The following is a 17,749-nucleotide window of genomic DNA, read 5'->3' on the forward strand; positions in this document are numbered from 1 at the left end:
GTACTCACAAACAATATCACCTTCAAATAATCACATCACGTGAAAATTGGTCTATGGTGTCACCGAAACCCCCGATGAGCCGTCCTCCCACATGGCCCATCCTCTCATAACGTGTGCACCAGGGAGCCGATCCCCCATACTGGCCGACCGGTCTAATCCTCACTTGACCAGCCCTCTCATTGTTTTTCCATTCTCTCTTTTCTTTTCCATACCAACAGGAGGCAACCCGGTCGTCTCCATCAAATCTAGATCATCAGGCGCTCACAACAGGAGGCCACCCTGCGGGCTGCGATCAAACCTAGATTATCAGGTGCGTCCAATAAAGAAGCCAACCTGTGGTTTTCCATATCATACAAATCACAACAGTAGGTACACACGGGGGCGCCGATCTCCCATTTACCCGGCCGACGGTCCAACCGTCCTCACAAACCCATGGTGACCCACTTCATCCCAATTCCACACAACAAAGCACAACAATATCACAATGCAATTAATCAAGTATTGCAATTAAATGCAAGCATATTAATCAATTAAACATCGTAATGCAATGCACAATTAGACATCCAAAATCAAATGCAAATAAGCAAGTAATAGTGTTAACAACAAACAATAATAAATAAACAAATAATAATAATGATAAACAATAACAATGAAAATAAATAAATAAATATTCGAATACTTAAATGAATAATAATGATAATAAATAATTAATCAGAGTACTTTATTTATTATGTATCAAATTATAGAATTTATTTAAATAAACTTATTAATTATATTATTAATTAAAACTAATCTAAGTTCTATCGAAATTTCGGCAGCAACTCTCCTAAAAGTGGGATTATCTACCTGCTTAAATATCAGCAATATTATATCCATCAACCATTACACACACAGCCCATCCATCGGGCAATCAAATAAATTAATTTCCCTTCCTCCATATCAAGTAATAGTATAAATATTTAATCACAATACTAAACTTTAGCTATTAACAATCCAAGCTTTGCTATCTAAGGTTAAGCCCATATATAAAATAACAAATAAATGAAAATAAACATTTACTTAACCACCACATTCTACTGGTTTAAAGTATCCACATATATATGCTTGTAGTAACCCTATGCCAACCATAATTCACTCTTTCTTTTCTTTTCTTTATCATTATATAACTAAGATCCCGAATACGACTTAATAATATGTGAGTCAGCATTCTCGCCAAGCAAAATTTCAGGTAACGAACCCATTTTATTTGTCTCTCAAATCATAAATAAGCATTTATACATCAATCATCATGAAATCTTGAAAGTACGCTCATTTACATATATTTATTCTTCTAAAGCAACACAAAAAATATCAAGGTAATTGATGTCAATTCGCAAAAAGAATTAAGTTTTTCTATCTTAAAATCATGGATCACACCAACTAACTAATTCCACGCAAGAATTAGATTTACAACCTTAATTGTACCATGTCAAACCAAAAATCAATAGAAATAATTGAAGATAGCTGCTGCCAACCTAAGCAAATCAAGGTTTCTCGATCAAAATCCATATTATAAACACTAGTTAACTCATTTACCAATAAAACTTAACTTATCATGTCAAATGCCTCATACCAAAGCAGAAATTTTAAGCAAATAGCTAGGTTGGCTGCTGCCATATCACAATCATTCTAATTTCTTTCATAGGACCTACAATAAACACCCTAACTTACACATTTCCTTGAAAAATGCAGTTATAGTGTCAATTAATAGTCAAAAATCAGATTTTTCCCAACTTCCAGTCGTGTGAATAGTGTTTCAGGAACCTAGCATTTCTCATTCATGATTCTAACAACCCTTTCCTCAAATGAGCTATTGAATAAGCTAAATAATTGAAGGAAAAGGGATCATATAGAGCTCACCAAGGTTTTGAATGCGACTTTACCTACTACGCGCTGCGATCGCAGTTTCTTGGTTCGCTGCGCCAGCCAGAACAGGAAGGAGAGAGTGAAGAAGAGAGATCGAATCTTCTTCCTCGACAATACTGAATCGACGCTGCTGGAAAATCAGGCAGGAGGAGGCTCGACGCGATCTTCCGATCGAAGGATGTCGCGGCTCTCCTGCACCTCCTGCGTACGCCAGAGACGAAAGAGAGAAGGGATGGGAAGCCGGGATCTGCTGCGACGTGGAGGCGATGGCGAGGAGGCGCGGCGTTGGTCTTCGGTTGTCGGAAGAAGAGGAGGAGGAGGAGGAGAAGGTCGCGCGCTGGTGCTGGCGCAAGGAAGAAGAAGGGAAAGAAAAAAAAGAAAAAGAAAAAGAAAAGAAGAAAAAAAAAAAAAGAAAAGAAAGAAAAATCTTGGGCTTCTAGACCATTCCGGTTCGATTCGAACCGGTTTGGTCTAATTTAATGATTCGGCTAGATTTTTACTCGGTTTGCAGGGTTTTTTCACTTGGTCTTCGAATAATCAATTTGCGTTTCGGGTCCGGTTCAATATATTTTAATTATTTTAATTAGGTTTCATAACATTTCCTCCATTAGCTAAATAAAAATAAAAACATAGTTAGTAATTATATTTGATTTTTAGGAAAATTAATTTATATATATATATATATACATAATAGATTAATTGCTGAACTTTCATTTTATTACTCGAAAATTTAACTGTTCTCGATTTCAAAATTTTCGAAATTATATTTGGGCTTGGGCCCAATTTGCAAAACTTGAACTCAAATTAAGATGGTTCACTATTTACGGCCCATACCGTCGAAAATTCAAATTTTGATTTAATAAAAATTCAAATGTTTCGAAAATAAAAAATTCAGGGTGTTTCATAAATGATAAGAACATTGATAAAAATAATAAATGACAATCAATGATTACAATGATAAAAATATTTTAATAAGAATTAATTGTAAATAATAGTTATAACTTACGTGACAATAAATAAAATAAATAAAGGAGGATGAAATATCAAGTGTAAATTTAGAATGCCAAATGGAAGTCTATAAAGAAAATGTGCCACGTGTCATTTTATAGGAAAAATATGTTTGTTTTATATACGTACTAGGCAGTCTCCCGTGCTTCGCGAACTGTGTAATATTTTTTTTAAGAGAAAAAAAAATTCGAAAAGAGAAAATAATAATAAAAACATGAACAATAATATTGAAGAGCTTTAAAACTTATAAAAAATTATTAGGAGTCATTATTTTTAAAGTCATAAGAGCTATAAAATTTATAAATCATGATAAAAAAGAAAGAACACCAAAAGTCATTGTATTTGAAGGTCCTAGAACTCATAAATTAGAGAGAGGTAATTTATAAAAAGTTATTCTATTTAAAAATCATCAAAATCATAAGAGAATATCAAGAGTCATTTTTTATTTAAAAGCTATAAAGTTAAACAATTAGAGAATAATTTTAAATAAATATTATGTTTAACATTCATAAATCAGAGAGGTAGGGAGACATTTTTTCTATAAAATCTTTAATTTTTACTAACTGAGCTAATACCAAATGCTCAAATTTTAGAGAGTTTCATTCTTCAAATTGGCTGTAAAGTATTCGAGAAGAGAAAAAAATAAATCTGATAAGAGAAAACAATAATAAGAACATGAATAACAATATTCAAGAGCTTAGGAACTCATAAAAATATATATATATATATATATATATATATATATATATACTAAAAGCCGTTATTTTGAAGTCATAAAATCATACAAGCAAGATTAAACATAGATTAGAAAATTGAATACAAAGCCAATTAGTTTTATTCATTTTATTATGTAGCCAAAACAATTAAATTTCTTTAAATGCCATAATTGAATATTAAAATTCATAAAAATGAAGAGCAAATCACCATTGAATAATAAATGAGAGAGAGAAAAGAGTGATTAAGAAAAGAGAAATTTTAAAAAGATTTTTCAAGCAAAATAAAAGCAAAAGTTAAAAAGATTTCTCAACTTTTTTTCTAATCTATTTTGAATCGGTTTTTTATGATTTTTTCGTAGTTATATCTGAATTAGATAACCTCAGTAGAATTCTTATTTTTGTCGAGAAATAATTTATCTGAAAAATATTTTTTAAATTTCTTGATGTTTGGGATGCTCATCAATCGAAAATATTTTCTCTATCAACATAAAACTAAGCCATATTTAAGGAAACTAACTTTTATTTTCAAGAGATGAAAATATTTTCTAAATATTAATAAATTTGTTATGACCTTATAAATTATACATTTTTTAATTTATTAATCACTGGTAACCATCATTACCACTATTAGACATTGCTCAACACTAGCTACCAATATTAATCACGGGCAACTATCACAATTTATTATTATTTATGTATTTTTTTTCATACTTAATAATAATCTTTTGAGTTATTATAAATTAAAATTTTAATATTACAATAAAAAAATAGAAAATGATTGATTTAAAAAATATTTTTCAGAAAATATTTTATAAAGATAAGTTATTTTTCGAAAACAAACAGAAATTTAAATTTATTTCCTTTTACTCATAGTATTACACTTCAATTCTAACATATATTTATTCATCTTATGAGCCAATTGGCACGGTGGAAATTAAGATGGAACTATTCAACATATCCAAGAGATTATAATATATGGTTATCATACTTTATATCTCTCCAACTACAAAAGCAGTTTTGGTACTGATTACTATTAAACGAATTGAGCATAAAGAAACATGCTATATATACAATGCTGATGAAAATAATTACTTTAATTGGCTTAATAAATTGGGTATTTTACTTTATAATTTCCCAATCTATTAAATCATTTATGCAAGTTATACAATTTATGAATATAAACTATCATTTTTTATAAAAATACTATTACAATTAAGTAATTGTGTTCTTTGTAAATAATATAATTAGTATTATAATTAATATATTTTAATTGAAATATTATTATTTATAACAGAAAAAAAAAAATGTAAACATTTCTTGGATTTGATAAGATTGAATTATATTGTATATTTCCTTCCATGCGTGTAATACAAATTTGCCTTAATTTTTTGGTTTAATCCGGTTGCTGCTATTAATCAACGGTGGCCCCTCTACTCGCTTTTATTTTCATTTTTTTTTTTTTTTTTTTGTTTTCTGCTAGCTTTTGTTTCCATATTTAAAATTTTTTTTGTTACTTCTTCCGTAGAGGTTTTGGTCCCTTCTTTGAAGGGTTTACTACTAAATAGGTTTTTTTTTTTCTGTGTAGTACTAAATAGTTTTTTTTTTCTTCTACCATAAGGGTTTTAGTTCTTCTTTGGTTAGGGAATTTAAAATTTAGATCTCAATTTGTGGACTGTGTATCTTCGATCAATATTATGAAATATTATTTATGATATTTTTTTTCAAAAAAAAAATCCATCAAAGAGACTGCACAAAATTTTTCCGGGAAAAAATTTCGTAAAATACTGTCTATAAATATAATAAATGAATAAATCTGAAAATAAAATTCTAACTGCTAAATTGCTCTAGATACAAAAAAATTCCATCTACATATATGTCTAAAACCCTAAATAAAACAATTCAAAACAAGGGGACTCTGCACCACCTTCCCTAACTGCAACGTCAAGTCGTTTTCCACCGGCGGCAAATTCAGATCCAAACTCAAAACTCTCTTACTCACGGATTTCTTCATAATCGGCACGGAGAACAGAGACCGAGTCACTAACTCTTCACCGACCATATTATCATTAGCAACACCTCTATGCCTCCTCATATGACCTCCTAAAGTCACTAACTCTTCACCGACCATATTATTATTAGCAACACCTCTATGCCTCCTCATATGACCTCCTAAAGCTTGTCCAATGGCGAACTCAAGCCCACAAATGGAGCATTCATGGGTTTTCGGCTTAGGCGGCGAGCTAGGTAACTTTAACAACTCACCTCCAATGAGTTTTGGTTTCTTGTGGCTAGCACGGTGACCACCTAATGCTTGGAACGAAGGGAATTTTCTATTACACGTTTTGCACGAAAACATACGACCTGTCGTTTCTTCTTCAGTTCGGCCAACTTTGGAGAGTAACATTAAGCAATTGGCCATGTCCATGGCTTCCTCTTCTCTACCTCTCTTCATTGATGTGAAAGCAAATCTGTAATTTTGATTGGTTTTGGTTTTGAATTTGGTGATGGAAGTAGTTTGAGAGTTTGGTGTATTTATAGAAGGTTTTGAGGAGTTTGAAGTGGCCTAAGCAGTGACGTACTTGAAGTGGCAGATTTGCCCTTTCAATCGTGCGGGTCAAGTAAGTAAGAAAGAGTGGTAATTTGTGTAAATAAAAAGAAAATTGGAGGGGACATTATAGCCGCCGTAGTTGTTACGTTTACGTGACCGCGTTGCTTTTCGCATCGTTTGCTATGGTCCTTCGGGGCGAGCCTACGCGAGTCTTCCTAATGACCTGACAACTCTAGAACTTATACTATTATAAGTAGAATTCAGAAATCAATTCCAAGCGCTTTTCCCAGGCGCGTGGATATGTTTGAAGAATTTTCTCTGTGGGAAGATATTTTTTTATTTATTTATTTTTTGGGTTCAAAAATTTATTAACACTATTAATTTTCTTTCTTTTTTTTTTTTTTTTAATTTTAAAATCAGGTATTAATTCTCTTCAACCGCATATAGTAAAGGTTTCTTACTCTCATTTGCTTTGTGACTCATATTTAAGTTCAAATATATTTACCTTTAAATTTTATTCATTTCAAATATGTTTATAAATATCTGAATCTTATTTTGATAGAGCAAGTGAAATTGTGTATTTTAAATTATTCAGCCTATTCCAATTTTTTGAGTTATATTTAGTAAAACTAGTATAAGTATTAAATTAATAATTTTTTCTTATCATTTTTAAGTGATGTTTAACTTGCTTCAAATATTAATATAAAATAAATATCATAAACTAAATTAAATTAATGAGTATTGAAAATTTTAAATTTCACTTTAGTGTTGCTAACAATTGAATACTTCCTCTGTCCCATTTTGTTTGTATGATTTGACAAAACACCATATTAAGAATTTAGTTAAAAAAAATTATTTTATCATTTTTCATCCTTAATTCATTAGTATATTAATAAAAATATTCATTTAATGAATATATTATGAGAAAAATAATTATTTAAATAAATAAATTTAGAAACATTACAAATATTTTAGAACATCTAAAAAAATAATAAGCAAATAAAATGGAACAGAAGCTTATTAATATTTAATCTTTGACAATAGTCAAACAAAGAGTGTTTCTTTCATTGAATATGCAATAAAGGATAAACAATCACCATACATGTTCTTCTACTGAGTACTCCATCCTTTCTCTATTTAGACAACAGTTTTAGTAGTCCATCCTTTCTGTCTATTTAGATAATAGTTTTAGAAAATCAAAATAGCATTAAATATTTTTTTTCTATTCCTTTACTTTTATTTAGATATTTATATTAAATTTTATTTTAATTAAATAAATAATTTCATCAATTATCCTATTTTTTTCTAAAATAAAAGCGATTCAATCATTATTTTTTTAATCTTTATGAACCGTAAAAAACTTCAATCATGAATTAATATGTTGAGCAATTTATCATTAAGGGATAAAATATAATGACAATGGTCCCTTTTCTATTATTCAGAGATTTTGAATTTGAGCCACGTGTGTAAAACATCTTTAAAATCTAGTAAAACATCTTTAAAATCTAGTAAGGAACGTTTTAGCACATTATAAATCTACTCAGCCTAAATTTAAAATAGTATTTTGGATATCGGATGATTTCACCAAAAGAATATGTTAAGCAATTTATTTATGGAGGTAGGCCAATCTGGTGTAACTCTAGAATAGTTAGCTAAGTGAGCTTTGGATATCCGACTGTTTAAAAAACGAATATGCTGGGCAATTTACTTGTGGAAGTTAGCCTATTTAGCTTATATGCGAAATAAATATATATATATATATATATATATATATATATATATATGTGGAGCAATTTATTTGTGGAGGTGAAAGGCACATGGTTGTAGAGCGCGTGAGCGTGGACATTGGATTAAACTAAATTGAGTATAAACAAAAAGCTGATAAGTGAGAAAGCGAGAGAGGTTCCAGAAAAAAAAAATGAAGAAGGTGCATGAGAAAGCGCAGAAACGTGGATAGCGAGTAGCACTCAAAAGTGGTGTCTTACTAGTAATCTACGCGGTCCATTCCATTACGTCCAGTGTAAGCTTCCTCCTTTCACACTTTTTGCTTCCTTAATCCTCTCTCTTTAACCCAGCTAATTCCAAATTTGCGTGCTTCCCTTACCATCACTCGGTCACAGTCATAGTCTCCATCATCTTACTGTTTTCATTTTTGTTATCTAAATACTAATTCCTGTAAATTTAATAATGTGAATAAGATTCGAGTTAATCGTTGAATTTACAGCTGTAATGCAAATTTTAATATTTTTTTTTCAAATTTTCAATAATTTCTCATATTTAATAAACATGATAAACTTGAAATTAACTCAGTGCCACGTGGAAATTAAATATATCCTTCTTCAAAATCCTGACTTTTTTTTTCATTCTTTTTTAAAATTAGGAAAACAGAAAACGAGTTAGGTTGGCAAGTGGGTTATTTAGTTTGATGGAGAAAATGTGTGTTATTTACCAGAAAAATTGTGAAAGTCCCATATTTGAATCATAAATTATAAACATTTGAATTCATGACTTGTAAAAATTTTCAAATTTTATACGTAGAATGTAATAATGATGTCATCCATAGATGCCGCATGATAACTTTAATATTTTACTTCTTAAACTTTACACCGACTAAGGCATGAATTTTGACAATATTTTACACGTTTGCACATTAGAAATAATTATTTTTCAGTGTTTTTGATTTTTATATATAAAATATTAATTTGATGTGTGTTTATTATTTTTAAAATAATAATTTTATAATTTTAAATTATTAAATGAATGTTTAATCGATTTAATTTTATAAATTAAAATAATTAATAGAAAAATTTTATAAATTGAAATTTTCGTAAAGATAATTTTATAAATTGAAATATGATAGTAAATTTATTGAAATAGGGATATGTTCCCATCCGATTACATAGACAAATCTTCTTCTAGAAATGAAGGACAGAATAGTACGGTTGTTGACAAATCCAATGGTACTTAAGCAGCATAAATTCAATAGACAATCTTCTTCTAGAAATGAAGGACAGAATAGTACGGTTATTGACAAATCTAATGGTACTTAAAGCAGCATAAATTCAATTTTCCACAAATAAAATCAGCAATATATATCTTTTCAATTTATGGTTGGTAGGCAGAGCAAGAAACCAACCAATTGTTACTTCTGGACGAAAATAGTTCGCCCACCGGAGGGAGGTTGGATTTTCTGATTGTGATCTGTGAAAAGTGAAAACACTCCCTTAAACAAAGTCAATGAAGGAGCAAGGCAAGAAAGATAGGTAGTTGTCACCTGTGAGACTAAACTAAGCTCTTTTCATTAAAGAAATAAAAAAAAAGGTCAAAGATAAATGTCTGAAGACAGTTTAATCTACTGGTTAAGTGTATTAGATCATAGGTGATCATCAGATGATCGAAAAGCAGAAACAATATTTTATAAAGAATTTTAAACATAATCATTTTCGGTTTGGGATCATTTTCTTATTTAACTTATTATGAATCCGGAGTGAGAGATACCTTTAGTAGTCAAAGAAAAAAAAAAAAAAAAAACTATAAGTAATAGAGCCTGGCCATTTAAGGTAGAATAAATGTAATTAAATAGTATTTAATTAATTCCCATCAATCCCAGTTTCTTCTAGGAAATCTTCTGTTTTACATTTGCTGTATTTCTTCCGGGAAGGACACAGTCAAGTGTGGTGCATGAATATCATCTGTCATGGCCTTGGACTTTTCAGATGGTCTAGATAGACCCGTATTATATAAAGAGAAAATTACATTAGGAATTTTATAGTCTGCGAAATACAAATAGTCTGTACATATCTTTTAAGAAATATATTAAAATTTTCTTAGAGTTTATTTCCGTAAGAGTATAAAATTCTTCCGTCTAAATTTTTCCGTTAAGCATCTTATGAAGTGACGAAATTATTCCATTTATTTTTAAAAAATACTGGAACGAATTAGTTATATTTTTTAAATTATAGAGATTGCACCGTTAAAACACAGTGCGATCAATGTTATCTGTTAATTTGGTAAAACTTCTAGTAATGCATGGTCAGAATAAGATCAGGCAATTTGCTTGAAGTTAAACGAGGCAAAGGAAGTAAAGACGTTACAAAAGGAAGCACTAGATATTTATTTCTCTTTGAAAAAAATAATAAATTTAAGAGAAAATATAATTATATGAAAAGAATAACCGGTTAAGAAAACCTACTCTGATAGGTTTGCTTCCAATTTTCCCTCCTTCCCAAACAGACCGTTAATGTTTACCAAATACATGAAATGTAAATCACTCTCCATGTTTTTTATTTGGGTGGCTAATTTGGAACTATATATATATTCAACCACAATTTTAAAACTCCATTTCACATATAAACATTCTAGTCTATATTTGTTTACTACATCTTTTTAGTTATTTATTTAAAAAAATTGTACATTCAAAATAAATTATTTTTTATGCCCTACAAAGATAAATCTGTTTATGTTTTCACACATATTAAGAAAAATGAATTAGTGTATTTTAATAAAAATCAATCGCTATATCTTTTAGTCCATCCTAGTAAATAATCATTTTCTTAAATATTAAACAAATATTATTTTTGGAAAATATATTCACTCGGATTAAATTGTTTGAATAAATTAATTTTCTAAATTTATTTTATTATAATAAACTAAATTAATTTTTCTGATAAAAAAATATTGCATATTATTTACACACGGACACAATACAATGTCTCACTCTCTGAGGCGGTCCTTAAGCTCATTTGATATGTGTGTATAATGTAATCAAGTTGACTGGAAAAATAAATTAAAAATTTATTTCATTATATTACAATATTTATTTTATACATCAGATAGGACTTAATGCATATAATCTATGGTCACTTATTTTCCACGTGTATAAATTATTCTAATAATAAGCTTCTAAATATTTACATCATGATCGATTTTATTTTCCAACTATATCCCTCTCTTTCTCCACACTCGGTGAAGAAAAACAAAAAGGAAAAAGAAATATAATTTTGGCACCCATAATTTAATTTCACAAATTAATTAGTTCTAAGTTCATACTCATTACCACATGATGTCCAACTGAGTTCGCTAAGCTTGTGTTTAAGTCCATATTAGAACCCATGAAGATAAATCTAAAAATAAACAAATTACTCCATTGACAATAGAAATTTTTTAAAAATTATTTCTACTTTACTAATTTTTTCCTCTAATTATTAAAAATATCTATTTTCTAAAAAAAAAATTTGTTAATTTAATTTAATTTATGAATTATTAAAAATGTCTAGTTTCTAAAAAGTTGTGTGAAAAATGATCAGTTTTTTATTGCGAAATTTGAAAATTCCCTTAAACAAAGTCACTTGAGGGAGCAAAGCAGGAAAGAAAAGTAGTTGTCGCAGGTTGGTTATGGAAGTTAATTATCTGGAAAATTAATTAATTAATTAATTAAAAGTTTGACCAAGACTCAACTAGCCCTTTTGATTAAAGAAACAAGAAAGTATAAATCTTCTTCTGTTTTACATCTGCTACAACAAGTCCTTTGCAAATGGGAGGGTGGGATATATATCATTGTTTACCAAATAAAAATTTATATTACTTTCCATGTTTTAGAATTGGACGGCTAACTTGGCACTGTATATTTGATTTGACCATAGTTTTGAAACTTCATTCCAACGTATAGATATTCTGTGTATTTTCCTAATTCTTCATTTAAATCAAAATTTCTTTTCTAAAATAATTTTAGGTATGCGCGACCTGCATCAAAATAAAAAAAAACAAATACTAATTATGAAACATTTTCAAAAAGAGAAAATGAGAACAAATAATACAATGTTGAGTATCTTAATTATTATTATAAAGACAGCTAAATATCTCAGTTTTATAATCAATATTAAAAACTTGATTATTTTAATAGAATCTATTAATTCTAAGCGCCAAAATCTATTGACTCCAACGGATTAAAAATAAATAAACTTCAAAATAATTGATTAATTAAACTTTTTTAAATGTTTTAAATTTGTACAACTAATAAGTAAATTGAATCCAACAAATTCAATCAAGTTCAATACTAAAATAAATTGAATGAAATATAATACAACATTTCATCCACTTGAGTACATAAATTAATAAATAATATAATCCAACATTAATGAGATGAGCTCCGGTGAGCTCCAACTCGACTTTATAAGAATATGTTAGAGCTCCAACTCAGCTCGAAAACTATCAAATTAAAACGATGTCATTCCTAGTCGGGCTCGTTTACTGTCCTAGAACTTACCATTCCTATTTCTTGTAGAAATGGAAATGGTGATAGAAAATGGGCGTTGGTATCTATGACGTCTAGCCTCTTTGCCACTCCTACTATCGAACAATGCGATCACAAATAAGCACTCCCCATTACCGTAATGCTACGCAAAGAATGGGTTTCTTGCGCACTTGCTCTTAACTTTTGTTCCTTTTCGACTAGGCAGGCAAAAAGTTGTTTAAGTAGCAGGAAAATATAGTTAAAGGACGGTCCAGAACCAGAAAATGGCTTTCCCAGCTCATAATCCACCAAGAAAATAGAAGAGCCGATCAAACATTTCCAGAAACTTCAAACCTTACCTCGAAAATGGGCCGCGAGGTCTCGCTGAGTTCCCTTCTAATCCTATCCGGGAAGCAAAATCAGAACAGGGAATCGGAGATTGTTGGTCCGATCAGCACTACCTCCACTGCGGTTTGCTCATCAGCACCGCCTTTCGAATTGCCCGATGGTTGGGTAGTTGAGCAACGGCGCCGTCCGCGTAATGGCCGTTTCGATAAGGTGCGGTTTTTTTCAGATGACAACTTATTTATTTTTTTATCGATTAGTTTCTTTGATTTTGACAACGCATTGTTTGTTTTAGCTGTTGTATTACTTGATTTTGAATGCATTAGTGTTGTGCATCTTTGTCTATTTGAGAATTACTCTAGTGATTTTTTTTATTTTTTTTTGTTAGTCTAATTAAGCATTTCCAAAGTTAATGACAGATGATTTAAAGCCTATTCATTTACAGAATGCTTTTTTTTTTTTTCCTGAAAATTCTGATTATTTTGTAATTTCTCTAAAATCTAAGGCAGCAAAATGCTGCTGATTTTGGAGACAATTTTGTGTTGCGATGGAGATTTCGTGAAAATATTAAGTTTGGATACCGGGTCACGAAATCTTCATCGCAACACGTGGGCGATTCAGACTGTGACGATTGGTCGGGCTGCCCAGGGAAGAATTTGGCCAGATGTCATTCCCTGGAGCCCACGATTTGTGATGGGTTGTAATTTGTAACGTCCCAAAACCAAAACCAAAACCAAGGATTACGTATATACACATTATTATGCTGCATTTTCCTTAGACCCAAGTACATTTAGCCGATATACCTCTCGGGTACCCGAGTATTGATATTCGTTGTAACCGGATGGATATTGAAAATATACAAATGTCATCTGGGGCTGCATTTCTTCTTTTACCCTAAAACTTTTACCTTGTATGCCTCTCGGGTGCCCGAGTAATCCGGATTGTTATAACCGGACAAATAATGATGATAGACTTTTCATTTGGGGCTGTATTTTTCCTTTGACCCTAACACTATCGCACGATATGCCATTGGGTGTTTGAGCAATTTGATTTGTCATAAATGGACAATGTGATGATATGCACTTGTCATTGGAGTTGTATTTTTCCCTTTAACCCCTAAAAGGGGTTAAAAAACTAGCCCAACACATGCCTCTCAGGTGCCTGACTAATCCGATTTGTCAAACCGGAACAACACTAAATATAGACTTATCATTTGGGGCTGCATTTTCCTTCCACCCTAGCACTATTACAACATATCCATTAATCTGATTTGCCATAAATAGACAAATGTGATGATATACATTTGTCACTTGAGTCTTATTTTCCCCTCTTATGGTCTTACCCCAAAAAATTTCACTCAACACATGCCTCTCAGGTGCTCGAGTGATCCCATTTGTTGTAACCAGACAAATGTTGATCATAGACTTTTCATTGGGCTGCATTTTTCCTTTTCACCCTAACACTATTACAAGATATGCCAAATGCGGTGCCCGACTAATTTGATTTCTCATAAGTGGAAAGGTGTAATGATATACCATGATATACCCTTTGTCACTGGAGTTATATTTTTCCCCGACCCCAAAGAATCTCACCCAATTCATGCCTCTTGGATGCCTGAGTACTCCAATTTGTCATAACTGGAAAAATGTTGATGATAGACTTGTCACTCGGGGCCGTATTCCCACTAATAGCATGCTATTAATACTCAATTCTTTCAATATGTCCCAGATATACACCCCTCAATTCAGGTTGCATTTTTTATTTGACCCAGGACCTGACTGTTTGTTTGTACAAGCAGCACTATGGTCCTAACTGCAGAAAAAGCGTTGCCCAAATCCTAAATGCTATGCAGCTGCAAGACTAAACACATGAGCTAGCTCAAAAAATTTTGGTTGATTATTTAGTTGACTGTGACTTTTTTATTAATCTATTTGTGGATAAGAGAGATCTAGTTCTAGATAAATTCATAATTTCCGGACCACAAGTAGAGAAGGGCAAAGAAAGCTTATTCTCAAAATTCAGGAAAGGTTTTTTGTTCTATTTTTTTAAAAGTAAATATCACCATACCATTGCTGTTTAATACTTCCACTGCAATGTAATTGATTAATATCAAGGTCTTTCTTGTTTAGAAAGGCTCAATACAGCCATGTGTTGTCTTTGCTTTGGAGACAGGGCCAAAAGTGTTATATGATGCTATAACATGAATCTTTCTGTTCTAAAGTTCCTTACCTGAATTCTACTTTATCAGCAAGTGAAATACTTTAGTTTTGGTCTAATATGCAGCATTACTGTGAGCCTGGCACTGGACGAAAGTTTCGCTCCCTGTTATCCATTCAGAAATATTTAAGTGGGAAGATAAATGTTACATAAAAGGGATTGGAACCTGGCAATAGAAAAAATGTGAGTTTTACTATTAATTATTTCATTGAAATGGAACAATAAGGACAATTTAGTAAGAGATTCAAGTTTGGAGGGCTTTTTCTTTCAAAAGAATCAACTCGGTTTCTCTTTGTTTGCTGTTTGATCTGAATAAGAGTTCTTGGACATTCAACAAGAAAACAGGGTAAACCGGATTTTGCTGCTGCAGATGCAAATTGGCACCCAAATCTTTAAGAATGGCTCACATTTCACTCTGCCAGATGGTTGGGTTGTTGAAGAAAAGCAATGAAGCAACATCAACTACGCAAATGTCATTGATCGAGTACGGTTTTGCACCCATGCTTTCTGACTCTTTTATCTGCATTTACGTTAGCACTTATTAAAGCTGGAGCTACTTGGAATTTGATTTGTCTGCCCACACTCTTATATGTATATGAATATGTTTATCCTTGAATAGATGCCTTTGAAATTTATGCGAGGAGTGTATGTAATTTTCATATACATGTAGAGATCTTTGGTCCTACAACTCGCTAAACTTTAATCAATCTGATTATATTGCTATCTACGATATAGGTATACTTTTGCTTGAATTACTGTTTCAATTCTTAAAATGTAGCAAGTTTAGTTCTGCTATGTCTTTCAGTTCTTGTATTATTGTATGCATTGAATTTTTTTCTTCATTGTTCCATTAAATTGTATAATGCAAATTATGAACTATGCTTTTTGTTGTGCAGTGTTACATTGAGCCAGGAACTGGAAAGCGGTTCCGTTCCCTAGTATCTGTTCAACGATACCTTACAAGCGATCAATTGTCCCTTACGGATGGGAAAGTATATACAACTATGGCCAAGGAGGGAAATCATACTGTGAGTGGGATAATTAAGCTTATTAGCAATTGACATGTACAATTCTGCTTGAAGATTTAGCATATTATTTCAGATTTCACTGCTGCAGATGCAAACTGTTCCTCACAACTACAAGAGCTGTTCTCATTTCACTCTACCAGATGGTTGGGTTGTTGAAGAAAAGCCACGTAGCAATGGCAATTATGCTGGTGTCGTCGATAGAGTATGGTTCTGGACATAAGATTTTGCTCCTTTTTATTTGCATTTAGTCAAACACTTATTCAAGCTCGAGAGAGATTGGTGTTTGATGAGTGTGCATACTCCTTTGTGTCTATGGTTGTGTTTGTATTTGTGCATATGAAACTTTTATCAGAAGGTTTTTATATAAATTTAATGTATATGTAGAAATCTTTGGCCTATGACATGCTACACCATAATAAATTTGATTGTATTGCTACCTACAATATAGTTTTCCTCTGGTTGAACCAGCATCCTGAAACAGATATTTGTTAGTGCATTTCCATTATATTTTTGATCCCCGTATTAATACACTCACTACATTTTTTTTTTTCCATAGAAGCTGGATGATATTGTGTTCAAAGTTCTAACTTGAAGAACTATGGCTTTTGTTGTGCAGTGTTACATTGAGCCAGGGACTGGAAAGCGTTTTCGTTCCCTGACATCTGTTGAGAGGTATCTTACAGAAAAAAAGGCATATGAAGCACCAAATGCATTAAATCCAGGAGATCAGTTATACCTTACGGATGGGAAAGAATATACAGCAATGCCTGAGGCATTAGAACTGGGAGATCATACTGTGAGTTGGATAAGCTTCATTGCACTTGGCTTGCATATTTCTGCTTGAAGATTTAGCATATTATTTCTGGTTCTTCCAACAGTTTTTGGACTATTGATGCAAATTGGGCAACGACATGATATAAAAAATGATAGGAAAACAAAACTAAACCAAATATTGAAATTTGAAACTGTGCAACGGGTTTCAACCATTCATTCTACGGGAATCAAAATAGATACTGAAAACTGATTGTTCAATGCTCATATATCATTTGCAGCTTTCAAACCACCCCAATCCCGAAAAGAAACATGTTTCTGGCGATGAGGTTGATACTTCTATTGTAGATCTTGGCAATCCACCTGCCAAAATAAAGTGGGTTCTTAGTCCAGTGGGAAATATATGGAGGTCTTTCAGTGAAGATACTCTGGTACCAGAAGCTGTAAAGCATAAATGGTCCGAGACATTTATAAGGAGCCTCAATGACAGATACTAAACATGTATGTCTTTCTATCAAAACTCATTTTACAATACCCATAGCGCGGTTTCAACTTTGAAGTGTTCAACTCGTTGATTTGTTATAATTCTACAAGCTTCTAATCAGTGTTTGCTCGTAACCTTTTTTTTTTTATTTCTGATGTTCCCCTCTCTCCTAGGTTGAAAATTTAATCAAGCAAAGTTAAAATTTCCGGTTTGATCTTGATTTTTAAAGTTTGATTTTTGCAGTTACTGAGTTGCAGAGACTGAGAATATTGCAGGAAGATATGGGTTAGGGCAGGTCAAGAACAGAGCTAATTTCACATGTATAGTGCACATGTTAATTTTCAATAGTCTAATCTGTGTAACTGTGTTGTTTCCTTTGCTGATGGTTGTTGTACTAGCTGCAGTTTAGTTCAATTTCTGTTTTCCCTCTCCAACATATATCCTTTTAACAAGAGAAAACTCGTAAGTTTTACAAGGTATTTTCGGCAGAAAAAA

At 31.4% G+C, this 17,749-nt stretch overlaps 2 protein-coding genes across 2 annotated transcripts; one reads left to right on the top strand and one right to left on the bottom strand.

The window, feature by feature from the left end:
* Positions 1–5,401: 5,401 nt before the first annotated feature.
* Positions 5,402–6,145, bottom strand: RHL41 (C2H2-type zinc finger family protein). The gene has a single exon (XM_020676857.3). It carries the CDS (start codon positions 6,079–6,081, stop codon positions 5,515–5,517), a length of 567 nt encoding a protein of 188 aa, XP_020532516.3. The 5' UTR covers positions 6,082–6,145; the 3' UTR covers positions 5,402–5,514.
* Positions 6,146–12,399: 6,254 nt separating this feature from the next.
* On the top strand, positions 12,400–17,729 carry MBD7 (methyl-CPG-binding domain 7). The gene is given in 8 exon segments (XM_089724629.1): positions 12,400–12,967; positions 15,038–15,154; positions 15,342–15,455; positions 15,868–15,999; positions 16,088–16,201; positions 16,616–16,795; positions 17,052–17,271; positions 17,498–17,729. Coding segments are annotated over 7 exon segments (1,065 nt in total). The 5' UTR covers positions 12,400–12,775; the 3' UTR covers positions 17,268–17,271; positions 17,498–17,729.
* The last annotated feature ends 20 nt before the right edge of the window (positions 17,730–17,749 follow it).

The sequence above is a fragment of the Jatropha curcas genome, chromosome 1 (genome assembly GCF_041381405.1).
Source record: "Jatropha curcas cultivar XTBG-Jc1 chromosome 1, XTBG_Jcur_1.0, whole genome shotgun sequence".
Classification (NCBI taxonomy): domain Eukaryota; kingdom Viridiplantae; phylum Streptophyta; class Magnoliopsida; order Malpighiales; family Euphorbiaceae; genus Jatropha; species Jatropha curcas.